The sequence below is a fragment of the Taudactylus pleione genome, unplaced genomic scaffold (genome assembly GCF_031769625.1).
Source record: "Taudactylus pleione unplaced genomic scaffold, aTauple2 ptg000520l, whole genome shotgun sequence".
NCBI lineage: Eukaryota > Metazoa > Chordata > Amphibia > Anura > Myobatrachidae > Taudactylus > Taudactylus pleione.
In genome coordinates this window covers 8627767-8654709 of record NW_028284922.1, presented here as the reverse complement: position 1 = coordinate 8654709, position 26943 = coordinate 8627767, and the positions used below count along the sequence as shown (strand labels likewise).

Here is a 26943-nt window from a genome sequence, read left to right as displayed (position 1 = left end):
TCTGCAGTTAAAGCACATCCTGTTTGTTTCATTTCAAAGCCATTGTGGTGGTGAATAGAGGCCAAAATATGAAAATTCTGTCAATGTCCCAATATTTATGCACCTGACTGTATATGCATACGTGGATCACTGACTTAATCTACTATCTTGGCCAAGCTCAGGCCTATATTCGTATTTATATGTTTGTAATTATATTTATATGTTATATGTTTATATGTTTCCTTCTGCGGAGGTTTTTAACCATCATCATTAAAATGTATATTTTATTTTAAAATTAGGTAGTACTAGTGCCTCTAACAAAGAGAGTACTTGCCTTCTTTTCCTTTCCCATATATTATTACTCTTTTGGGTTCACCTCCACATTTTGGTTTATACATTTTTGGGTCTATGACCATTAACATCTATCAGTCATTTGTGGAGTATTTCTACCATAATATGTGATTTCTATACTTATTGGTACCAGTGCTTGAGGTATCCCACTCACCCCTTCCCTACATATTCTATGCAATGAAACAGATCTCCCTCTCACGCTTTTCAATACACACTGCTTAGTACATCCCACCCCAAATGTGCTCTTGCCAGCATAACCAACTTCTATCTACCAATACGACATTACATTAATTTGAATCAATCTGTCTACAGTATGAGATGCATCAGAAGCAACTTACCGGTCCATTAACAGCTTCTTTTATGAATTCTTCTTGAGTTTTTTTAAGCTTATTTAAAAGATCTTTATTTTTCTTTAAGAAGTCTGATTCCTGTGTAAAACTGAAAAGAATACAAGATAAATAAAAGTATGAGGTTTTACTGTTTATTGGGTTATTTAGTAATAGATCTGTAAAATTTTTATGTTATTTACTTGAATCCAGAAATTCTATTACTTTTTTGGGGGGGGAAGGAAAGTTCACACTGCTTGGGCAGAACAGTTGTGACAACCATGGAAATGTTCATCTTTATTTGTTTCTCGGTGGTCTGTATATTGTGACATACTGTATGGAAGATCAATTATAATATATTGAAGGAACGTCTCTGTATTATGTATGTATTATGACATATAGAAGTATGTTTGTGTATGGTAATACTATCTCTGAATATATAATGCAGTTAAAACAGTGGCTGCAATAAGTGTGTGTGGTCACCTGATGACTGCACTAATAGGTCCTGATGTAATCACTGCATTTTTGGTTATGTTTATCCAAGTACTTGGAGGGATCATGTTTTGTCATATTGTCATCTGTCAAAACTGTAGGTTATGTTATCTGCTTTAGGGGTTTATTTACTAAGCAGTGTTAGGAGACAGAGTGAAAAGTGATAAGAAAGTGATTCGGTGCCAGCCAATCAGCTCCCAACTGCCATCTCACAGGCTGTGTTTGAAAAATGACAGTTGGGAGTTGATTGGCTGGCACCTTATCACTTTCTTATCACTTTTCACTCTGTCTCCTAACACTGCTTAGTAAATAGACCCCTTAATATTTTAAAATTAAATTAAGCAATGGTCATGATGAGTCAGCAGTTCTAACAAAAAAAGCTGATTTCTAGATTATCCTAACCCACTGGGCATGGGAGCCTAGACGTGCACAAGTGATTTCAGGACAGGGCTGTTTTTTCATGGGTAAGGGGGTGTCTGCATTATTTTGGAAGGCATAATTCTCATACTGAATAGGCTGAAGCTGTGATATATTAAGACAGTAGGACCCCTAGCTGCGGGTTTTTCCTGTTAGTAATGTGACTGACCAGACCTGTTTGTGATATCTACACCTACAATTGCCACAACAGGCCCAGGTTGCAAGTGCACATGTTTTTTCTTTTACATACTTATTATTTTTATACACTGCAATTGTGTCTGATGATGATCATAATTACCAGCATGGATCTTGCACCATGGGTCAATCGCCCCCTAAGATTATGTTACAATTACTTGCAGTTTTTGCCATGTGGTTTTCAACCCATCCCTCCCCTGTTCTGTCTCTCTAAGCGTAAATAGCACTAAATGTATTGAAAGGGCTGGCACTACCATTAGGCAGATTGTAGGTAAAATAGCAGAGATTAATATGAACACCCCATATCTTAGGTAATTATTCTGCAGAAGGAGTTGTGAAGAATTATTTGGATGTAAGTTAAATATGATTGGAGCAGTTTTAGGAAGAGTCCCAGATCTAAATAACTAATCATCCTATCAGCAGAGACTTGAATGACATCATCCTAGGTTTGATGCTCTGATGATAAAATGCTTGAGCAGCTTTTGCTCTGGGTTCCAACTCTTGGGTTCAATCTGATTGAGGGACTGTTCCATTACTTCTGCTGTGCCCCAGCACAGATTTGTTTGCATGATAATTCTGCAAGTTTATACCTTTTTATTTGAAATTGCAACACATGTATGTACCTTGAAACCTTTTCTTTTGTAACATTTTCTATACCTAAGCATTGTGGGGTCTAGTTACTAAGCAGTGTTAGGAGACAGAGTGAAAAGTGATAAGGTGCCAGCCAATCAGCTCCCAACTGTCATTTTTCAAACACAGCCTGTGAGATGGCAGTTAGGAGCTGATTGGCTGGCACCTTATCACTTTTCACTCTGTCTCCTAACACTGCTTAGTAAATAGATCTATGTATCCTTTTTGTAAATAACGTATTCTTTATTTGTTTAATTCCTATATGCTCCAAAACCCAGTCTTTGAGAAGACTATTAGACAGCTAGGGCTACCTCATAACCTGTTTAGAATCACTAGAAGCAGGTGGCAACCAATTAACTGAGTGTAAATTGTGTCGCTGGGCCTGTTCAATTGTGTTATAAAGTGAGGGGACCTATGGCTCCTTTAAGTATCACAGGTGGTGGCAGTAAAAGGAAGCATTGTCTTGGCTAGGTATTCATATTACGGCACTCTGGCCATTGTCAGAGTGCACCCCCTCAGGGATACTTACTGTGGTCCCTGACACTGGTCACTTCCTGACACATGCTCAGGAAACCCAATATCAGAGACTGAAATAAGGCAGAGGCTTACAATGAGTAGGGTTGGGGGGGTACAAGAGATATATGGGAAAGGCAGCAAATGACACACAATGGTGTATGCAATGAAATTAGGAGGGGGGTCTCTTGAAGTTAAGAAAATACTTTTGGGACCTAAACACAATACTATTATAACTTTGCTCCTTGCAACTAGTCTTCATAATATTGACCAACCTACTCAAGAGTGTAATTACACCCATACCACCCTATGCTATGGTTATGTTAGATTATAGACCCTCTGATCAAGAGATAAATATCCAGTCTTGATGTATTCACTATGTACAACAGTTAGAGAGAAACTGAAATAGCAGACAAATGAAAATGTTACATACTCTACATTTTGGGGAACAGAACCTGCATCGCTCCTCTGCCCATCATTTACTTCACCGTTTTGGCTCATCTCAAAGTCTTCCAGTTTGGTTTGAATCTGTTTTACATGAAAAGTATGTAAACAATCAATGGCATGGTATGGAGGCCAGAATCAAATTGTAGCTGCTGATGCAAATAGAGAAAAACTATATAGAGTGTAAGCTCTCACAAGCAGGGCCCTCTGCCCTCTTGTGCTTCTCCTTACTTATACTTTCATCTATTCCTCACTCCCCACTAGGGCACCTAACACTTATGCCCTGTTGCTTATTTGAGTGTTATGATCGTTAATGCAGAAATGTGTATAAACCTTGTCCTTGTCCTGCATTGTATTGTACTGTAAAGGTGCGCACACACTACACGATATGCTCCCTGAGCGATATCGTGTAGTGTTGTCCCCGGCAGGCTGTGCCCAATGTCGTTCATCACATTGAGCACAGCCGCTGAACGATATCATTAACGATATCGTTCAGTGCCGGGCTCTCTCCCCCATTCCCCAACATGCAGCAACCTGACGAGGTTGTCAGATTGTGCTGCATGTTCAGGCGATGGACCATGTCGGAAACGACCAGCGGTAGTGCGCATCGCTGGTCGTTTCTGACATAAAAGTCGTTGTCGTAATCGTGCACTCACTCAGTAATATCGCCCAGTGTGTACCCATCCTTAAATCACTGGTTTCTTGTTCACTTATTTGTTTATGTACTTTGTAAGGCACTGCAGAGCATGTGTGGCACCATATAAATAAAGAATAATAATTTCTAAGAATTCAAAAGATAAACAAAATAAAAATAGATTGCTATGGCAGTGCACTCAGGGACCATTGAACGATCAATAATAAAACATAACTTTTATTATTATTTAGTTCAAAGATATTTGTACTGAGAGATTCAATATGTCAACCTTTATGGTCCTTACTAGACTCTCCTACTATAGACTAACAGCATTTTTTTTGTGTACTAATGTATCAGAACATAAATAAAAATCTACTGTTTGGCAGCATCATTAGATCTGCCTAATTTATTTGTCAACTACAGAATAACTAATAATCTATATTAATATAATAAGAACATTCTGTATGTCTGTTTGTTCCAAGTTGGCACAAAAACAACATTTTGTAGTGGAAACTCCTAGAAATAACCTGTACTTTGTTTCATCTCGATCTGTCAAGGGAAAGCTGAGCAATAAAAACAAAATTTATTGACATCAATTCAATATAATGCATATATATGTGGCACCATGCACAGGAGGAGGTGGGGGAAGAGCTTCTTTGGATCCGTGTTAATTTCAATAGGATATGCTACATACTGTAGCAGTCTGTGCATGAGGCACACAGTGATATTGGTGTGAGTGGTGGGTGAAGGTGCTGCTGCCACCAGTCTGTATAGCTAGTAACAGAAAAATACAAACTAATATATAATCAGTGAATATACATTTTATTGTGTTATACATCATAGGCAAACGCAGAGGGGGTTTCCGTCTGCCTGGAAACCCCCCTCCCCAGCACACACCATGACCACAATAGAAATAGTCATATAATAGAAAGTTTCTAGCGCTGCATGTTCTTCTCAGTATCACAAATGAAATGATTAACACTACTTGTGGATCTTTTAAAATATGTCAGCTAGTTATAAATATACCTGTGCACCAACTAGGATATGTGGAAAACATGCATTGTTAGGGACGCACTGCTATAGACCATCAGTAGGGTTCATTATTAATACTGTATAATAATACACTATCAAGTACATAAGGAGACCAATATGTACATATATATGTCCAGGGCAGTGCTAGGTTCTTCTGCTGCTTTCCCAGACTCCCGGACTTGCTCCAATGCTCTGGAATGATGCCCACATCTGAAGAAAAAGATTCTGCTCAGACATGATGGTCCTACTGCTGCATCTAATGGCATACTGTGATCGCTGGTACTGTATATGCTGGAATTATGCAACACAATATACTTTGTATGCAGCATATTAAAGCTGGATAAGTACTAATTCTGCCCTCCTCATGGACTGTCCACACTCGCTCTAAAATCAAGCATTTGGAAACCCCCCTCTAGAAATCCTGCCTTTGCCACTGATACATATATATATTATAGATACGGATTAAAGCAGGGGTGAGCATCCCAGCATGCCCTGCAACAGTTTAGCATGGCCAAATATCAAAACTGTGGCAGGACAAGCTGGTATATGTAGTGGTACAGCAGCTGAAGGACCGCTTATTGCCCACCCCGGATTAAAGTCATATTAGGAGCAACATAGCACTTTTAAAATATTTTTAACATTTCACATTTTTAAGTATGAATGCATTACCATAGCAACTTCTTTTTTATTTTTTTTTTATTTTTAGAGTATATATTAGGGTTGAGGTGACAGCACAACCATTTGAGAATCTTAAAATACCAGATATCTTTCCAATATATGAATAGGATATAGAGACTTAAATAATAAGAATCTTACCAATAAATGAATAGAATATAGAGACTTAAATAATTAAGAATCAACTAGATATTATTAATTCTAGTGTGAAAATCCCTGTCTATCCCTTTAGTTATATTTATAAGAATTACAGTTTTAAAAAGACAATATACTGTACATTAGAAAATACAGTGCAAATACCTTACTCGGCAGTAAGTCTTTCCTCCACCAAATGTAGGACACACATGAGGAGCAGGATGAGAGCTATACTCCAAACTTACCTGAAAACTTCAGGCCACAGCTCTACCTGATGGCGGCCACTCAAGCCACTACAGGGATACCCCACATTTACTCACCATTGGGTATCGTTATATAGATGATATTATTTTTATATGGAGTGTAGAAGAATCTGATCTTAAGAATTTATGTAATCTTTTGAACAATGATCATTTTAATATCAAAACTGAGGGAGTGATTTAGCAAGGATCGCTAATGCAAAAGCGTACACAGTCAGCCGATTGTTGCGCACTGTGCATGCGTATGACAACTGTGATCGCACTGCGATCAAGCACAGCACAGAAAGCTATCACAGTGTGAGTGACAGGCAGAGAGCATTTGGGGTGGTTGGAGAAACACAGATGTGCCAGTCATTTAAATGCTGTTACAGAGGTGTGCATAAATTAGCCACTGTATCGGCATATGCAGCTTGAGTACTCATTGCATACAAAAAGGTTTGCAATTTATAAGTTAGGTGTGACCTGCTGTAACTGTGCGTGAGGTTCTGATGTATTTCGATGTTACCAATGTTTTGGGTGGATTGCAAAGTATTACAGATGTGAGATAAGGGAGGTGGGCGTTTTTATGTTGTATGTGCGACAGCTTTGCGATTGCAAACATTAGCATACTTTCGCAGCAGATCTGCATGCGTGATTGCAGTCGCGATCACATTAGTGATTCTTGCTGATGCAGGCCCTGAGACTGCATTTGTAGACCTAACTATAAAACTAAAGGAGGGCTGTATTCAGGGGCAGAACTATGGGAGACAATGGAGGCGCCTGCCGCCGGGCTCCAGCTCTGAGGGGGGCACCTTCTCCATTGTCCACAACATATTCACCCCACTTAGGGCTGTAACTATGTACCCGGAGTGTACCGTCATGGCCCTTCACGGCACCTGATGGAGAGCTCCATGTCAGACCATCAGCTGCTGTCTTCATCTATCTATTGCCTGTCTGCATGCGAATTGCTACATTACAGTGTCAGTGACGGTGACAGGGGGGCACCAAATTATAACTTGCCTCCAGGCATCTGGGATGAACCTACACCACTGGCTGTATTCATACTAAAATCTTTAAGAAATCTATGGATTCAAATTCATTTATTTAAAAAGAAATAGTAACCATTGTCACAATTGTTTAACTCTATACACCTTGGACAATTTAAGAGATTAAAACGTAAATGTTTAGACATCCAGCTTTTGGAAGAACAAGTACTGTAGCAGAAATAAGAAATCTTTTTATACAAAAGGGATATGACAAAACCAAAATTGATAATGCTAAGAATCAACTTGTAGATGTAAAAAGGGAAGATCATCTGAAAACAAAAAGTAAAAATACAGATGTTAAAGAATAATTTTGAATTGCCCTTTTTTCTTTTAAATTTTGCACTCAACATTTCACAAATGGAGAGAAGAATTAAAAATAATTGGAAAATCTTATTTCAAGATCTGGTTCACAAGCTAGCAACACCACACTTTACCTGTAGAAAAGCAACTAATTTAAAAAAAACATCTAGTTAAAAGCACACTACATGATCCTACTAAGAACTCTATTAGGACAAAAATATTCCTTCCACAGATGCACTGTAGATCAAGTTTGATGTGCAGGAATTTGAAAGATACATATGGGGAAAGGTAATAGAGTTTGAGTATTAGTGCGACTATGGACATCAATTTGCAGCATGACACAAGTTTGTTCTCAAAGCCGCACTTTGTAATAATGTAATAGTATTGTGTGAGTGTGTAAGAAATGCGAGTCCATGCGAGTTCTCTGTGTGCAAACTCGCAACTTGTACTGTGAGTTTAATTACAAAATGCGAGTTTATCAGAAGCTTGCACAGGTCAGTGAGATCTGTGCAGGCTTCTGTGTATTAAAAGAGTAGGAATGTGTTAAAAAAAAAAAACAGAATAAAAATTGCATGGGGACCTCCCTCAAAAGCACCACCAGCACCTTGCTGTGTGAGCCTGTCCTGGTTGTGAAAATACAGGGGGACAAAGATGTAAGATGTATGGGTCCCCCGTATATTCATCAACCAGCACCAGGCTATGTGAGCCTGTCCTGGTTGTGGAAATGCGGGGGAACAAAATGAGCCTGGGTCCCCTGTATTAACCACAACCAGCACCAGGCTCTACCTCGTGGGGGTGTAATGCCAAAGGACATGGGGATCCCTGGGGAGGTGAGGACCCCCCAATCAAGGGTACTCCAGGCCAGGGCCGAAGCCCAGGGTTATCCCTTGCATCCCTGGCCAGTGGATTCAGGGTTGATTTTGTAAAATAAGAGATATAAACTAATAGTGTCATTTACAAGACAACTAAAGATCCCAGCAAGCCTTCCCCGTATGCCAGTACTTGGAAAACCACAAGTACCAGCTTGCAGGGCATTAAGCGCCTGCTGGTATAAATATAAAAATAACGAGAAGGCACACACACTATAGGTTATATTATTTTATTACATATACACTTATTCACTCATACTTACACTAGATACTTAACTCTCTCACAGCCAATAAATGTTCTCCCATAGACTTTAACGGTGGAAACCACATAGTTGTTCAAGTTTGTTGCCACCATTGAAGTCTATGGGGGAAGTGTTCACCAACTGAGAGAGCCGGGAGCTTGACTCTCTCAACCAATCAGCGTTCAGCCCTTATATTTCAATGGAAAATCTTGCGGCTGACCCATAATTCAGTAAGTACTGTCTAGTGTGTGTCTAGTCATTATTTTAATATTTCTTTTGCAGGGGCACTAGACACTTGTGGTTCTTCATGTACCGGCATGTGGAAGAGGGTTGCTGGGACCCTCTAACCCTCCTGTAAAAATAACAATATTAGTTTATAGCTCTTATTTTACACAATCAACCCCACATCCACCAGCCAGGGATGCAGGGGATAGCCCCTGCTTCAGCCCTAGCCTGGGGTACCCCAGAGAGGGGTGACCCCTTTTTTGGTGTGTCCTCACCTCCCCAGGGATCCCAGCCTGGACTGACTAGTGTGGGGTGCTGAATGCTTTGGCTGGGGCATCCCTATGAAGTGTGTTCCCTGGCTGTAGCATTACAACCCCGCTAGTTAGAGCCTGGTGCTGATTGTGTATAATATGGGCAACCACTACTTATTTTGGCCACTAGTATTTCCACAACCTGGACCAGCTCAAAGAGCCTGGTGCTGGTTGATGAAAATACAGGTAACCCCTATGTCTTCTTCCCCCTGTATTTTCACAACCAGGACCAGCTCACACAGCCCAGTGCTGGTTGTGCTTATAGGGGGAGGGACCCCATGTCATTTTTTTCTTTTTTTTAACATATTCATTCCCTTTTAAAATACAGAAGCCTGCACAGATATCACAGATCTGTGCAAGCTTCTGCTATACACGCTGCTGCTCAGGCTAAACTCGCTAGCCTGAAGCAGGTAATCAGTGAGAGATTACAAGTCATACAATGTCATCACTCAGGAGCTAATGTGGCAATAATCTAAAAGTATAAACAATACAAAGGAGGTAAGAACAGAACACCAACTGTTCAAATGTGAGAATCAGAGGCGGAACTCCAGGAGACAATGGAGTCAGTTGCCACCCGGCCGTTCCACCTACCAGCTTCAGTGAGTCAGTTAACTTCTAACTAGTAGTAGAGGAACAGAACCGCTGAGCCAAGCGCCGATCAGCATCAGCGGCGCTCCTCCTCTGGCTCCACCACGTCTGCACTCTCTGTGGTCTCTCTGGTCACGCCGTCGTGGACGTCACATATCATGTGACTGCCCGCGACCCTTTGCCTGCCTCTTCCGAGGAGCTGAGACACCGTCTCTGAGACACTGATGCTGCGCTGCAACTTACTTGGCACCGTGACCAGCGGCTGGCTGCGGGAAGAGAGAGTGGGCGCGACCCGGGAGAGAGGCTGTGGCACTCCAGACAGGCAGTATAAAACATTACAGTAAGTCTATCTCACTGCCTGTCAGTCAAGTGCAAGCCCTATGAGGGTGGGGTCGTCGCTGGGCATAGAACTCGGGGGGGGGGGTTTATATATTTAAAAAGCTGCAAGCACATATTTTATCACTCAGTCATGTTAGGGGGGGTATATTTAAAGATCATATATTTTATCACTCAATCATGTTAGGGGGGGTATATTGAAAGACCATATATTTTATCACTCAGTCATGTTAGTGGGGGGGTATATTTAAAGATTTAAAGATCATATATTTTATCACTCTGCCATTTCCATGTTAAATTATCTAACATTACAAAGTGATAAAACATATGCTCCTTAAAAATATCACCCCCTCCTTACATTACAGTGATAAAACAGATGCAATTTAAATATATCACCCTCCTCCCTTACATGACAGAGTGACAATATATATACTCTTTAAATATATCACCCACCCAGCACCTACCCCACTCCCATAGCCCCACCCCCCAATATTCATGTGCTGAGGGGGGGGGGCACCAACATTTATCTTGCCTATGGGCAACTGAGATGAACTGGTTAGAATCTGTCATCTTCCAAACAGTAAAGAAACAAAACAAGAATATTACGATAGATGATAGACAGAAACTTAGTAGTGGTTATCTCATTGTATTAACAGAAAAATGGGTTTTAATAAAAGCATAAACATTTATCACCTCTTCAATTAGGTGTTTTTTCCTCTGTACAGAAAAGCTGTCAAGCACTTTCATAATTGCCTCAATCCCAGTATTCTCCAGCATTTCTTTATTTTCCTCAAGTATTTCATGTGGTTTTCCCTGTAAGGAAGATAACATAATAATGTGAGTATGGTGAAAAAAGCATAGCATATATAACATGTACATAGATGTTAAAACTTCGACATTTTCTCAATTTCTAGTGAAACCATTAATGATTATTGTCATTCTGCAGTTTAGTTTAATGATAAGAAGTGTGATACCCCTTTTACCCCAAATTCCTAGGTCCAGCCCAGGTCACTGAACACGGGTTTTAAGCTGTATCACAGCGGCTTGAAAAAGGTTTATACTACAGGTTGGATACGGGTTAGTGCTGGGGCTTCTACTCTCCCGGCTGTTGGAGATGACATCATCTGGCATCATCTCCAAGAGCCAGTGAGCCGGCTTCCCATAGGGTGTTAATGACCCGGGTCACCTGCTCACACAGAGTTACACGGGTCTTTCCCATGTTCAACCCTTCTTGCTACCTCGGTTGGATTGCCGGGTCACTTGACCCGGGGATCCAACCCTGCCCCTTTTCCTCTTAGCTGTGACCCGGGTTGACACGGCAATAACCAGGGTTATTTGGCCAGTGTAAAAGGGGTATAAGTCAGACAGTAGTAGGCACACAGTCCTACATAATAACAGCTAGCTATCCCGGCATGGCTATATTTTGTATATGTAAACATAAGATATAAATTTTTTAGCCCTTGCTCAGAAAACACTGTTACAGCAAATCATTATTTGATGTTAAAATAGACTACCTACTATAAACCCAAGCTAAACCAACCTCAGTATGAGATTTAGGGTCCTGATTGGCAGTTTGCACGCAATGTAGGTACTATTCAAGTAGCGCGTGTCTCAGTCCTTGCATATTCGGCTGCACAGATATACACAAGGGAAGGTGTTTGTATGCGTATGTAATGTATGTGATTTATTTAAAACAGCACTAAAATTTGTATATTTGCCTTCTGCAACTAGGAATCCTACAATGTCATTTATCTGGATCTTCACTATTAAGTACTTGCTTAAAGTGCATTTATCTCATCCTGTTCTTTTAATTTATTCTTTATTAATAAGTCATTTTCCATAAGGTTTAGCAAATGACCACGTAAAACAGGACGGTTTCCATTCCTCCCATGTATAAAATTAGAATTGTGATTTTAAACCTTGTGGCTTAAAATCATGAGCTTTACTAACCACTCACAAAAGTGCTTTCTTCCCCATACTTACTGTACCTACTCTCCAGGGGCGGGAGACTCCTGATTTTTTGGATAGTCCCCCAGACCCCCTGCAGAATGGGAGTATCTTCCACATCCCACACACTTTTAATGAAGTGGGCATGATGGGGAGGTAATACCCGAATTGAGGGCCTGAAGGGAGAGGCCGGTGCTACTGTAATATGCCGAGACTAATGAGTCCATCATCCCCAGAGTGGTCATTTTCATCTCCTCTTTAGGCTTTTCCGGGAGAGGAGAATTGAAAAGTCGATAAGTATGATCTTCCCAGTGGCGTAACTAGGGTATTTGGAGCCCAGGGCAAATGTAAAAATGGAGCCTCCCCCTATGTGCGCGCGCGGTGAAAAATGGGCGTGGTCACCTAAAAATGGGGCGCGTCAACATGACACACCCCTTTATCATCACATTACTTTCCATATGCACCTTAACCCCAGTAGTGCCCCTTATACAGTACCCCCAGTATGCAATGTCCCCAGTTGTGGTCCCTCTTATGGAGGCCCATAGTAGTGCCCCTTATACAGTATCCCCAGTAGTGGTCCCCCTTATGCAGCCCCTCATTAGTTCCCCTTATTCAGTGCCTCCAGTAGTGGTCCCCCCCCTATCCAGTGTCCCTTATACAGTGCCCCCTGTAGTGGTCCTTCCTATTTAGTGCCCCCAGTAGTGGTCCCCTAGTAGTAAGCCCCTTATAAAGTGCCCTCAGCAATAGCCCTCCCAATGCAGTGCCCCCAGTAGTGGCCCCCCTTATGCAGGCCCCCAGCAGTGATCCCCCCTATCCAGTGCCCCCTATACAGGGCCCCCTGTAGTGGTCCTCCCTATTTAGTGCCCCCAGTAGTGGTCCCCTAATAGTAAGCCCCTTAAATAGTGCCACCAGTAGTAGTCCCCCCAGTAGACGTTCCCCCTCCTGATGCAGTGCCCCCAGTAGTAGCTCCCCCCAGTAATAGTGTCCCCAGTAGTAGCTCCCCCCCAGTAATGGTGCCCCCAAAAGTAGCTCCCACCCAGTAATAATGTCCCCAGTAGTAGTAGCTCCCCTAGTAATAGTGTCGCCAGTAGTAGCAGCCCCCCCAGTAATAGTGTCCCTATTAGTAGTAGCCCCCCAGTAATAGTGTCCCCAGTAGTAGTAGCCCCCCCAAGTGATAGTGTCCCCAGTAGTAATAGCCCCCCCAAGTGATAGTGCCCCCAGTAGTAGTAGCCCCCCCCAAGTGATAATGTCCCCAGTAGTAGTAGCCCCCCCGTAGTGCAGACACACAAGTTACAAAAAAAAAAATGAAAAAAATACACTTACCTGATTCCACACTCCTGCTCAGGCCACCACTCCCGCCGCCGCACGTCAGTACTCCCGGGCGGGCGCGTTATGCATTATGGGAGAGACATCATGACCTCATGACGTCTCTCCCATTACCCACTGCAGGAGCCGGACAGAAGCCCGGCTCTTGCAATGGGCGCGCAGCAGTCAATGAGAGTCTATCTGACTCTCATTGGCTGCTGATTTACACACATCTCCGCCAGCGCTGGCAGAGGATGTGTGTGCAGCAGCAGCCAATGAGAGTCTGTCTGACTCTCATTGGCTGCTGAATAACACACACATCGCTGCCGTGCTGGTGGTGATGTGTGTGTTAGCACAGTCTGAGCCCGCCTGCCACCCTCCTCCTAGTGCTATTGGGCAAGCGCTCAGAGGGAGGGGAAGGGCTCAGATGTGCAGCACAGGACCGGCACTGGAAGACTAGGCTATCTAGGGCGGGCCGGTACCGTGGCCGGTTGACACGTAGCGACAGACATGGACAACTGGAGATGGAGTAGGTGCTTTTGATTCTGATTGTGGCTTTTTAACCTTTTCTTTCCACAACACATTGTAGATTTTGTATTTATTTTTATTTTTCTTAAGAAATTCACCCTGTCGTAAAAGTGAGTAATCTGTATTTAGACCATTTAGGTTAAGCTGCATATTTCAAATTGGTGAAAAGGAATAGTAAGGAATGTTTAGAATTATATAATTAGAATGATACATTTTAGAAAAGTCTCATTGTTTTGTTGATGTTTATGCTATGAAAAAATTAATTTAAAAAGTTTTTATCGATGGTAATAAGTTTCGCATAATAGACCTGATTTTAAGGGGGGAGTAAAGCAAAAAGGACCAAGTAACTGTTGTAAAACCATATTGCACTGCAGGTGGGGCAGATGTAAAATGTGCAGAGAGATGTAGATTTGGGAGGGGTGTGTCCTAGCTCAAACCTAAATCGCAGTGTCAAAATAAAGCATTTGCATATGCAGAAGCAGCCAGTATTTACCCTCTATGCAAAAACAATAAATGAACTTGCACCCCTTGTATTGCAACATGGTTACTAGCTCTTTTTACTCTGCTTAGAATCATGCCCAGTGTCTTCAATCATTATTACTTTGTGTAGTATATTTAAAATTTATATTATTACTTTAATGATATTTGATATATTTGAGTATATGTACTGTACATATTGTTCCCCCTATAGATTGTAAGTTTTTATGAGTTCTTATGAGCAGGACCTTCTTCCCTCATTTGCTATTACTTTTCTCACTTTGGATAAGATGTATTAATGATCACAATTAAGTGATTATTAACATACATCTTCACATACTTACCGGCATTTGTGTCTGCCGGAATTCTGCATTTAAACGTTGCCCGGACAGCTCTGCAATATCTAGCTGTGCCCGCAAAGTCCTCACTTCCTGGTTTATGACCTGGCTGATGTAATGCATATGCGCAGCCATCGAGCTGCCTATGCGCTATCGGATGTAAAGACGGCATTAGTTATTAGGGTCTAGCTCCAGAAAATTATGCTTTATGCAACTTTGTATTTGCAACTTTGGCAACTTTATGCTAATGTCGTGGCCAATTTTGTGAATACTGAGACGCCCATCTGTTGCGGTGCAAATCTGTCTCAAGATGGCAGGTGCAGTCTCTCCGCCTGAACATGGCTTGCTGTATGAGCGGTTTTACAGCGACACGCCCGCATCTGCTTAGCCACCCGGGTATGCCCACTGAATTCTGAAGACTGTGTGTCCGATTCTGCACTGAGTCTGAGTGCTAGCAATCGGGACGCATGTGCACACTTAAAACACCAGCCAACTGCGTGCTGCATTGACAATGTGTGCGACTCAGAACCAGGTCCTTAGTTCCATGCACACAATGTGGAAACAGTTACATCTGGCTTGTGTTCAGCTCCCTGTCAGGCGCAGTGTCTCCTACAATAGGGATAAGGTTTCTCGTCTGTGAATGCACATAAACTAAGGTCGTATATATTCCTATGGAAGATGGAATACATTAGTTGAATACTTATTTATGTTGGATATAGAGATGTGTACATGGCTCTAATCTGTGAGGTTAGGCGTTCGATATAGGGCAGGCATATGGATCTGCTTCATAGCAAATTATGGAAATTGAGTATTGGCCCAAATAATCAATATTTTGTAGTGATGCTTCATGTACACACACACACTGCTAACTTGTATGCTCTGTTCATTAAGGTTAACATTATGATTACTAGAAGAGACTTATGGTCATTGTCAATATAAGAATTTCAGACTATTCCTGAATATAATGTGTTTCACACCCAGGTGAAATGTCCCTCTAAAGGTGCGCATCCACTAATAGATATATAAACGACAGCACGATTACGACATTGCAATCGTGCTGTCGTTTGTATATCTAGTGATGTGCCTAGACTGAACGTTCACTCGTTCAGTCCAGGCACATCCCTCATCCCCGCACATGCTGAACCTGACGAGATCGTCAGGTTGACCAGCATGTACGGGCGATGTCGGAAGCGACCAGCGGGCACACGCATCGATAGTCGCTTACGATTAAAACATGCCCGATGCATTCACAATGGATGCGCGATTTGCAAGCGATTGCACGATAATTACGTAGTTATCGTACAATTGCTTGGTTAAATCGCTAAGTGGTTACCCCCCTTTAGAAGCTGTTTTTTTTTTTTGTTCAAAGCACCAAAGCATCTTTATATATTTTACCTGGGGACCAACCGGATTGGGGATCTGATCTATATTTCTATATTTTCCCACAACAGAGATAAACAGTTTAGTAAGTTGTTCTAGTTCGGTATTTTCCCCTTCTATTTTAAGAGAGAAACTGTGTTGCATAATATAACTGTATATCAAAATTTCTGTATATACATTAAGCATTGTAATTTCTCATATTAATCTAATGTAATAATGTTCTGCTCTCGTGTTCTGAATTTAAGTACTGGATAATTTGTTTTATTGTTAGTAAGCATTATATAAATGTAGTGCAGGTTATTATTTGGCTATGATGATTCTGATTGGTTTAAGTTTAATTGTAATTGAAGATAAGGCAGAAGGCAACCATGACTTTTCTTTAAGATTAGCTCATTAAACAAACCTGGAGGTGACGGTATTTTGGAATAAACAGTAACGATGTTGTATAAACAGGGGAATGTAATCACTACTAGACAGTCTACTACAGAGCCGTAACTAGACTTTTTGGTGCCCTGTGCCAGAAAGCATAAAGGCACCCCCCTCATTTTTCAAAGGGACATAATACACCCAAAAAAGGACCATGGCTTCATGGGGAAGGGTCAAGGAAGAGATAGGAGAGGCCAGGAGATGCTGGGGTTGAAATAAGAGGAAGCTACAAGCAAGAATGTTAATAAATAGAAATTTGACAGGGCCAAACAGCGCCCCCTGACCTGTGGTGGCACCGGCTGCACTACCCTAGCTACAGCCCTGGTCTACTACTAGACAATCCAGGGAAGGGGGGGTGTGCTATTATTAATCCTTTGTCTCACACATCATGCAGTCTCAGATGAGTTTTGCCCTTGACAAGGGTCAAAACCTGCCAGGGTTGGACTGGCCCACAGGGGTACAGGGAAAATCCCTGGTGGGCCCCACTGCCTGAGGGCCCCACCACTTACTCTAATGTCAGGTTTCAGACACTACACTTGAATCAGGGTCAGTTACATGGTCTCCAAGTCTGTCCAAGCCTCTGTGGGGCCTGACCTCATCCCCTGTGGTAACTGGCCACATCCCAAAGCATGGGCCCCTACCCCTGCATTCCTCCGGTGGGCCCTTCGTGCTCCAGTCCGACACTGAAACCTGCTGTAAAATGCTTTGAAATTCTGTGGATGTCACAATGTATCAGAGAATGATGTATCTTAGTAGGAGCAACATGCTATTAAAAACTATTTGGTAACTGGTAATAAATGCTGGAGGCTATTCCCTTCAAAGTACAACAGTGTTTACCTCTAGTGCATGAACTGAAGCGTGAAGTATAGGAAACACATAGGAGGAGAATGTATTGTTTTTCATCACTGATGATAGTGGAACCTTGAAAGAAAATAGAAAATAAATGATTATGCAGTCCACTAAGTAATGTTTAAACATAAATATAAATAATTCATAATGTAAAACAGAGCAAACTAGGGGTGCTGACAGGGCTTGTGCCCTGAGAACTGGATGTGGGGGGCACCAGCCGAGGCTCTGATTGGGGAATGCATGATGAGGTAAAAATCTGACTCCTCGGATCACTATCTGAGGAGTAGACAGGCAGCCCCTCAGTCAGTGAGAACTCTATATATAGACAGTGAGAGCTGTTAGGGGGCAATGAGAGCTATGGAAGGACGCTGATAGCTATAAAGGGGCAGTGAGGGATATTGGGGGGGGTTCAGGGAGAGCCTTGAAGTTGAAATAACATATGGACTGAATGGGCACTGAGAGATCTATGGAGGGACAGTTAGAGAGCTACAGTATGTGGAGGCAATGGGAGAGCTATGCAGGGGCAGTGACCGAGATACTGTATGAAGAGGTAGCAAAGTGGGCAGTGAGGGACATGGATGGAGGGGGCTATTAAAGATGTTTGCATGTATAGGGTATGGCTCCTTATTCAAAATCCTTTCAAATATTCTTTTGCTGCCTTTTGAATTTAAAGGTTTCCTACTATGATCCTAACTGTGCAGAGTTTGTATATTCTCCCTGTGCTTGCGTGGGTTTCCTCCGGGTGCTACGGATTCCTCACACACTCCAAAAATATACTGGTAGGTTAATTGGGTCCCAACAAAAATGAACCCTAGTGTGTAAGTGTGTGTGCATGTCTTAGGGAACTTAGGGCCTGATTCAGAGCCGGACGCAATTAGCGCTCGCTCGTCCAGAAAATAGGGGTGGCTATTCAAATCAACCGTTCGCTCTTTGTGGTCTGTTCACGCCTCTAGGTCTGAACGAGCGATCAAAACTTGCGGTCGTTTTTTTTAAAAAATACGCCCCCTGGCTGCTCGCATCCTTCGTCATGTCCGCTATTTATTAGATTAATCGAGTACATCGACCAGGGTATGAACTGCTCGCTATTCTTGGGGTTGGTTTTTGCTACCACAATTTTGCGAGCTGATTTAGCTATAAAATAACCCAGTGACGTGGTCAATGACGCTGCTGTTTTAATTATGCACACCCATAAAACGCCCGTTTTGACCTTTAAGCACGCCTGCGTTTGGATCTCCACTCCCAGTTTTCAAGCACCTTCCCCCGTTACCACCCACATACGCCTACTCCTGTCACTCAAATTATCAGGCATTCGCTATTTTGCGAGCACATAAATTTCGACCGCACTGACTGGTTCGCGCATGCGTATAACAATCCGTACGCATGTGCAGTTGGGCAAACATCGCTCAGAGCGAACGAGCGGCCGCTTACGAGCGGCTCTGAATCAGGCCCTTAGATTGTAAGCTCCACTGGGGCAGGGAATGATTTGAATGGACCAATATTCTCTGTAAAGCGCTGCGGAATATGTGTGCGCTATATAAATAACTGGTAGTAAATAAATAAAGGACAGGTCAGTCGATGTGGCCATTTCTGTATAAATCTGTATGACCATGACTGTAATAATGCAAGTTATTTCTGGTTGGGCACATTTTACAGTTTATATTGTCTTTATAACTGTATATTTCACAGATGTTGAATGTCAGATTTTTTTGTGCGAACAATGTTTACTTGTATCTTTCTGATTTCTACAAATCAAGGGCCTGATTTAGCAAGGATCACAGTTCTGCTTATACACAATGCAATTGCTAATATCAGCGAGGATATGCAAATGTTTGCATTCGCAATGCAATATCAGCCTAACATGAGAATGCTCACATCCCCTTACTCACATCCGTACACTTGGGCAACACAGCAAAACAATCGGTAACATCGAGAAACATCTGACCCATAGGCACAGTTAAGGCAGGTCAGACCTCACTCAGGAATTGCTAACTTCAGTGCAGGGGCGTATCTTCGTATTGGCCAGGATGGCACTCGCCAGGGGCACCGGCCATTGGGGGGGCGCCACCTGGCAGTTCCAGTCCAGGACTGTAACTAGGGTGGTGTGCAGTGGCGGACTGGGCCGGGGGGCAGGGTGCCATGTGCCTCCCGGGCCACTCTAGCGCCGAGCATTGCGGGCCACCTCCATAGATAGCAAAGGGCCCCAGTGTCCAGCTCACCTGCTGCGTTCCGAGTGACTGTCGGCGGCAGCCACGGTCACATCACATGATCTTTGTCCTACAGGGCTACGGAAGCCCTGTAGGTACATAACTAATAGCAAGGAATTGGCAATCTGTGATACGGCCGCCCTGCCGCACATAGGCGGCCATATCACACTGGGGATGGCGCGGGGAGGGATGCCTGGACTCACTAGCAAAGTGCTGGCTCCCCTGCAGTGACAGGAGCCAGGTGCTGCATTACGTGCAGCACTCAGTTCCAAGCACAGGGAGGGAGCCGGCACTTCACACAGGCTGGTGGCCGAGGCCAGCCTGCATCTCCCACACCCCCTCTGTGAAAAAAATCCCCGGGTGTTCGGGCCGCTATACCACGGCCACCCACGAGGCCACGTCCCCTGATTACCCGGCACGCGCAGTACAAGGCTACAAGCCCACTGCAGCGGGTGCACTGCAAAGACAGGTAGGGTCACCACTTCCTGGATTCCCAGCTTGCTTGTGTGTGATGTGTGCACATCAAGCAGGGAGGGGAGGGAATTGGGGGGCAGAAGTGTCAGTGAGTTAAGTATATATATGAGGGGGCCAGTGTCACCCAGCAAGCCCCCCCCCCCTCCTCTCAGATTCTTAGGTGCCCCTACTGCCCATTAATACCCCCTCGCCCCAAAAAAGTTAATCAAAGTGGTGGTATATATGGGAGCCTCATTCTTCATATGAGGCTCCCATAATTAGTCATTTTAAAGTAAATAAGTGGCCCTCCAGGCTAACTGCTAGCAGGGGGTGGGGGGCACCAGTCTCTTACTCTGCCAGGGGCTCTCGGACCCCTAGATACACCCCTGCTTCAGTGCATGCTATGAGGCCTCAGGCTGCATATGGTATTGCAGTGACTAATCTATGTACACCCATGCAACGCTGTCCCAACGCACTGACGCGCCTGCGTCCATCCGACCACCCACCCCCCGCCCCCCCCCCGTCACCACCCACAAACGGTACTTCCTGTCAATCACTCTGCAATGGGTCTGCGTACACACTGTGCTCTCATTCCTCATCGCAGTAGCTAGTTCGCGTACACGCACTGCGATGCATATGCATGTGCAGATTGTGGAATCGCTCGACTGTGTGCGTCTTAGCACTTGCAATCCTTGATGAATCAGGCCCCAAGTCTTTGCTGTAACAATTCTATTCAGTCATGCAGGGTGTGATAAGTCTTCTGCCTAACCAAATGCCAGGAAGTACTTTTTCGAAATGTTTTCAAGTGTCGAGCTGATTCTTTGTCCTGGGTGAAAGAAAGCCTAGCTTTGCCCCTTATTTATAAAAGTAATAAAGTGTGTTTATATATAGGCTTAACATACAGTACTATCCCTTTAAACCGTGACACTTAAGAATCACCCAAGTTCTTTGGCTGGGTAAAACCGGGTTTTAAGGGGTAGTATGGCAAGCATATATATATATACTGTGTGTGTGTGTGTATATATATATATATATATATATATATATATGGTCCAAATAGGTCCACACTCTCGTCTTCAATAATAAATTGCTGGGGTGACACACCCATATGGGATCACAATAATCCTCTTCATTTCAAAATCCGACGTTTCGGTCCTGTACATGGACCTTTCTCAAGGACCGAAATGTCGGATTTTGAAATGGTGTAATATTTTAACTGAGATGCAATAAAGAGATGTTTTTAAGAAGACTGGTGAGTGCTACCCCCCCTTTTTTTCTACTTTTATTTATATTTATATATATATAAAATATATATATATATATGTATATGTAGAGTAATTTTGGACTTGAGGAGCCTGTCTAAATTCTGATAAAAAATGTTGCCTTCGAAGTTCATAAAAAGTCCCTAAAAGTATATTTGTCCTAAAACAATAATATTTATATACATCTAGTCATTTATGGCTTGAGGAGCATGCACACTTCACGAGCCGAGTGTCAAGCGTCTTATTTTTCCTTTATTGCTCCTCTCCCTGATGTCACATTGAGACAATACATACCTCCGTTTTTTTCTATGTGACTAAGCTATACAATATTGAAAACGCAATTCAAATTCATCCGGTAGTTTTTGCGTAATGCCGGTACGAACAAACAGACAAAGACTGCCAAAAACATTTCTATATACAAACACAACCATTACTATAGGGGAGTAGGGTAGGTGTGAGGGTGCATTAATTTGAGTAGTATAGGTGTCAGTAGGGTAGGTTTGAGGATCCATTAGTGTGGGTAGTATACTGTAGGTGGGAGTAGGGTAAGCAGTAATAGAGGGTTTATCATACAGAGGGCCTGCTTCATTACGGATCGCAACTGCGATTGCAGCTTTGTAATCGCAGTCAGAAACCGCTGCGAAAAAATATACTAATGTTTGTAATTGCTATGCTGTCACAGTACAACATAAGGACGCCCACTTCCCTTTACTCACATTCGTAATACTTTGCAAGTTTGCGAAACCATCGGTAACATCAAGAGCCATCGGAGCCTCACGCCCACTTGCACAAGGTCAGACCTTACTCAGAAATTGCTAACCTCCTCGCACGCTATGACTGCTAAAGCTGCATATGTCATTGCAATGAAAATATAAGCAGCACTATAGTGGTGTAAATTAAAGATACATATATTTTTTTAATAAATAAGGTATTTTACTTATATCAAATATTCTATTAATCAACCTATAATCATAAGCATCCTGTACAAAAACTTATTTGTAAACATACAGTGTACATAAGAATTACATCAACCAGTGTGTATAACAATCTGTGTGCAAATATATAAAAAATCTATTCAGCTAGCTCAATGATTGTTCAGTTCAGTCCAGAGCAATGTTAGAAAAAAGCCAGAAAGCAGTCTTTGCTAATAATATGTAAGCAAAATGATTGATAGAGCTGGCTTGCGACCTGCCCTGTGCTCCAATACAGTCACTCACCGCCGGTATCCAACCACTGTGGTGTATTATAGGGGCAAACTGAGCTGGCTTGCGGCCTGCCAGATGACGCTCCTATGCGATTGTATCCCCTAATACCTCCGGCATACATTCTTGCTGGTCTCCAGATATTGAGATGTGTAATAATGAGGGGGCCAGCGGAGCTGGCTTGCGACCTGCCAAATGTGGCTCCAATGCGACTAGGACCCCCCTAGTCTCATAAATACTGGATCTCTATTGAGCAGAATGTGACGTAACCTCAGCGGTGCAACAGCATGCAAATAATGATGCTCCTGGGTAACAGCACACCAGGGTGTATACTGTCATGGATAGCAGCAGGTAGGAATAATGATTTTCCCAAGCACACCTACTGACCGGTTTCTTCTGATAAGCAGATTTTTTCAAGCAAAATAGGTGCATGTCATCGCAATGGCTAATTTATGCACGCCCCGGTAACGGCGTTCAAACCCACTGACAAATTTCAAGAAAGGGAGCCAAAACCAAACATGATTGTTTTTTCCGACTCATAAACACCACAAAGAAATATGACAAAAAGAGTAGCCCAGCACAAACTTATAGATGGGAAATAATAGTTTCTAATTGTCACAATCCAGGAAGTCAATATTCAGTGTAATAACATCCGATCCTGTCACCAAGCCTATAGCAGCATCTTAATTTTGGAGCACATGCGTTGTACCTTTTTTTCTTGTTACCACAAAGAAATACTTTGTGGTTCTAGTTTTGCCAATAATCCTCATTTCCAAAATAGTGAAAAGCCAGGAATCTATGTGGAGATTTTGCCAAAAAAAAATCTGCACAAGAAATTAAATTGTTTTTTTTTTCCAAATTTTTGCTGTTTTGATTTAAATGCTTCCCATGTGTAGGAAGAACATGGTGGCCAAACATGGCCTACAATTTTAAAAACTAGACAACCTACCGAATTAAATGAGGGATAATTTTTTTATCTGACACAAGATGGTGGAGATATGGGCCTTAGATCCCCCTATTCTGTAGAAAATATTTTGTGTGTACTGTTTTAGTTATTGTCTAGGAATCACCAGGGGTCTAATTCAGAGCTGTACGCTATGCCGATGTTTAGGCAGTTTTTTTTGGTACTGCGCATGCGCAAAAGGGCGAGATAAGTCTCACTGCGCACGTGTGAGCAGACCATTGCGAACCACAAGCATTCCTGGGTGGAGTAAGGGAGGATGCCTAAAGTGTTCATAAAAGGAGACTGGTTCGTGGGTGCGATATGGGAGTTCCAAGGGAGTGTCACGGCTGTGTTCCCAAATGCAATGCCTCAGAGGCCATTTTTAGAGAGAAAGTTGACCTGGAATCTGTGCAGCCCAAAACTTACTCGAGGAGTCGATGTGCAGCCGATGTTGTGCCAATAGTGGTGTGTTCTTAAGCCCCGGAGCGCATATAGAGAAAGTGGGTGTAGCAACATTTGCTCAGTCCGTCGCACAATTATTGCAGCAGAAAGTCTGTTAGCAGGCAAATGCAATAGCGTACAACTCTGAATCGGGCCCAATAACTACTAAGGGGGCATATTCTTTGAAAGAGGAGGTGCCGTCTTTCAAGGCAGGGTGCCCCATGTGCGCGCGGGCCAGTGTGGGGTATATAGATTGACCTTCTACATTTATAGAAAACTACTTTTTTTCCGTAGCGTTGGGTGATATTGTCTAGGGATCACCACTAGACAATAGCTGCTAAGGGTGCCACATAATTTGAAAGAGAAGTTTCCCCTCTTTCATATGTGGGTGACCCCACACCAGGCAATATGTACTAAGGGGCCCCAACAAATGGGTGCTGCTTAATTGTTTGTAGTTTGGTTGGGGGAGATCTTTCATAAAAAAAATATATATTCTGCGCTATGGATGTTATTTTGAAAGCAGCTCCTAATAAAATAATTTCAATATGTAACAAATAAAGAGCGCTTGTGAATAAACATGTATGAATGTAACGCAATACCTGTAAAAAAAAAAAAAAAAAAAAAAAAAAAGGGGATTAGTAAAAGATGTTTAAAACCCTTTTTTAATATTTAGGAAAGTCCATAATTGACATCAGGGTTCCGATAACATGCCTTGCAGTGCGGTGTGATACTGGAGTCAGACGTGAAAAACTAACTGTCTCTCCCTATATCTGCCTACCTTTAACGGCTTCCGCTCCGTCCGGCTGGTTCCCTGCACGGGGTGATCGTCTTCTTCGTCCGTGTAAACGGCCCGATGCTGCAAAGGTGCAGTGTGATGACGTCACTATGTCTCTGCTGTGTGTCAGATGTGCGCTAAAACCAACGCGTTTCAGGCTCCTGGCCCTTTTTCAAGGATAGCGTTCCATCCTGTGTGCTCCATTTTATTGAAAGATTTAATTGATTCAATTAAAAACCTAATTCTATAATTAGGTATAATTAGGTATAATTTCCTTTTAGAAATAAATAAAAATTAAGGTATTGCGTTTTTGTGTTTTTATTATGAGAATGGTATTATATTATAAAAAGTGATGTAAAAATTAGAGAAATTTAAGCAATGTATAGAATTAATTGATTAATAGGTATTTAAAGGAAAGCATTTATCTCTATATCCATATTTAAACCTGCAGGTTGCAAGGTTTGCATCCAGAAAATCCATTTTGTTTCCTTTTTTCTCAATTCTTTTGAAATGTCACCTCCTCTCCAGTTAGGGCAGATTTTCTGTATGCCCATAAATGACAAACCAGAGGGATTTCGGTTGTGATGGTCTAGAAAGTGTTTGGACACGCTATGTGTCTGTAAACCTTTCTTGATGTTGAAAATATGCTCAGCAATTCTTATTTTTAGTTTTCTTTTTGTCTGACCAATATATTGGAATCCACAGGGACATTCAAGTAAATAAATTACTGCTTCTGTATCACAAGTGATAGTATCCATAATTTTGTAACTCTTATTTGATACATTTGATTTGAATCCAGTTAATGGTTGTGTCGATTGTTTTCTTAAAGTTTTGCATGGTAAACAGTTCAAACAGAAAAAATGACCTTTCTTTTTGTTCCCAAAGTTGGCTCCATTATTTAAGCATCAATTGGTGAAAAGTCATACTCATTTAAATAATGGAGCCAACTTTGGGAACAAAAAGAAAGGTCATTTTTTCTGTTTGAACTGTTTACCATGCAAAACTTTAAGAAAACAATCGACACAACCATTAACTGGATTCAAATCAAATGTATCAAATAAGAGTTACAAAATTATGGATACTATCACTTGTGATACAGAAGCAGTAATTTATTTACTTGAATGTCCCTGTGGATTCCAATATATTGGTCAGACAAAAAGAAAACTAAAAATAAGAATTGCTGAGCATATTTTCAACATCAAGAAAGGTTTACAGACACATAGCGTGTCCAAACACTTTCTAGACCATCACAACCGAAATCCCTCTGGTTTGTCATTTATGGGCATACAGAAAATCTGCCCTAACTGGAGAGGAGGTGACATTTCAAAAGAATTGAGAAAAAAGGAAACAAAATGGATTTTCTGGATGCAAACCTTGCAACCTGCAGGTTTAAATATGGATATAGAGATAAATGCTTTCCTTTAAATACCTATTAATCAATTAATTCTATACATTGATTAAATTTCTCTAATTTTTACATCACTTTTTATAATATAATACCATTCTCATAATAAAAACACAAAAACGCAATACCTTAATTTTTATTTATTTCTAAAAGGAAATTATACCTAATTATACCTAATTATAGAATTAGGTTTTTAATTGAATCAATTAAATCTTTCAATAAAATGGAGCACACAGGATGGAACGCTATCCTTGAAAAAGGGCCAGGAGCCTGAAACGCGTTGGTTTTAGCGCACATCTGACACACAGCAGAGACATAGTGACGTCATCACACTGCACCTTTGCAGCATCGGGCCGTTTACACGGACGAAGAAGACGATCACCCCCGTGCAGGGAACCAGCCGGACGGAGCGGAAGCCGTTAAAGGTAGGCAGATATAGGGAGAGACAGTTAGTTTTTCACGTCTGACTCCAGTATCACACCGCACTGCAAGGCATGTTATCGGAACCCTGATGTCAATTATGGACTTTCCTAAATATTAAAAAAGGGTTTTAAACATCTTTTACTAATCCCCTTTTTTTTTTTTTTTTTTTTTTTTTTACAGGTATTGCGTTACATTCATACATGTTTATTCACAAGCGCTCTTTATTTGTTACATATGGGGGAGATCTTTCCTCATTCCTGGATTACATTACTTTTCTGTAGAGCAGAGAGCTAACGTCTTATGATCAGTGTGATTACCAGACATTCGATTTTATGTAGGTACACCATTTGAAAGATGTACCTCCATCTTTCTAAGTAGTGTTGGGGAGTTAGTGGAACTTAAATTTCTCCCCCCCCCCTATCATTTTTACTACATTTTTTTTTAAAGACATGACGACGGTGGGCCCAAACAGGTTCATCGGCTCTTGGGGGTCCCCTCTTGTCGTTAGGACCTGTAGGGCACAGGATAGTTCATTTTTATTTTGGTTTTACCAATCTTTGTGGAGGACAAGTGGGGTTCTTGTTAAACATAATAAGGATGGCTGTA

General features: G+C 42.0%; 1 protein-coding gene across 1 annotated transcript in view; it reads right to left on the bottom strand.

Moving 5' to 3' along the window:
• Nucleotides 1-26943, bottom strand: part of LOC148501328 (uncharacterized) — a gene marked incomplete at its 5' end in the record, with an annotated part of 127417 nt that overhangs the window by 42177 nt on the left and 58297 nt on the right. The window contains 4 exon segments of the mRNA XM_088450671.1: nucleotides 669-768; nucleotides 3337-3431; nucleotides 10673-10792; nucleotides 17218-17301. Coding sequence (XP_088306797.1) covers nucleotides 669-768; nucleotides 3337-3431; nucleotides 10673-10792; nucleotides 17218-17301 — 399 coding nt within the window.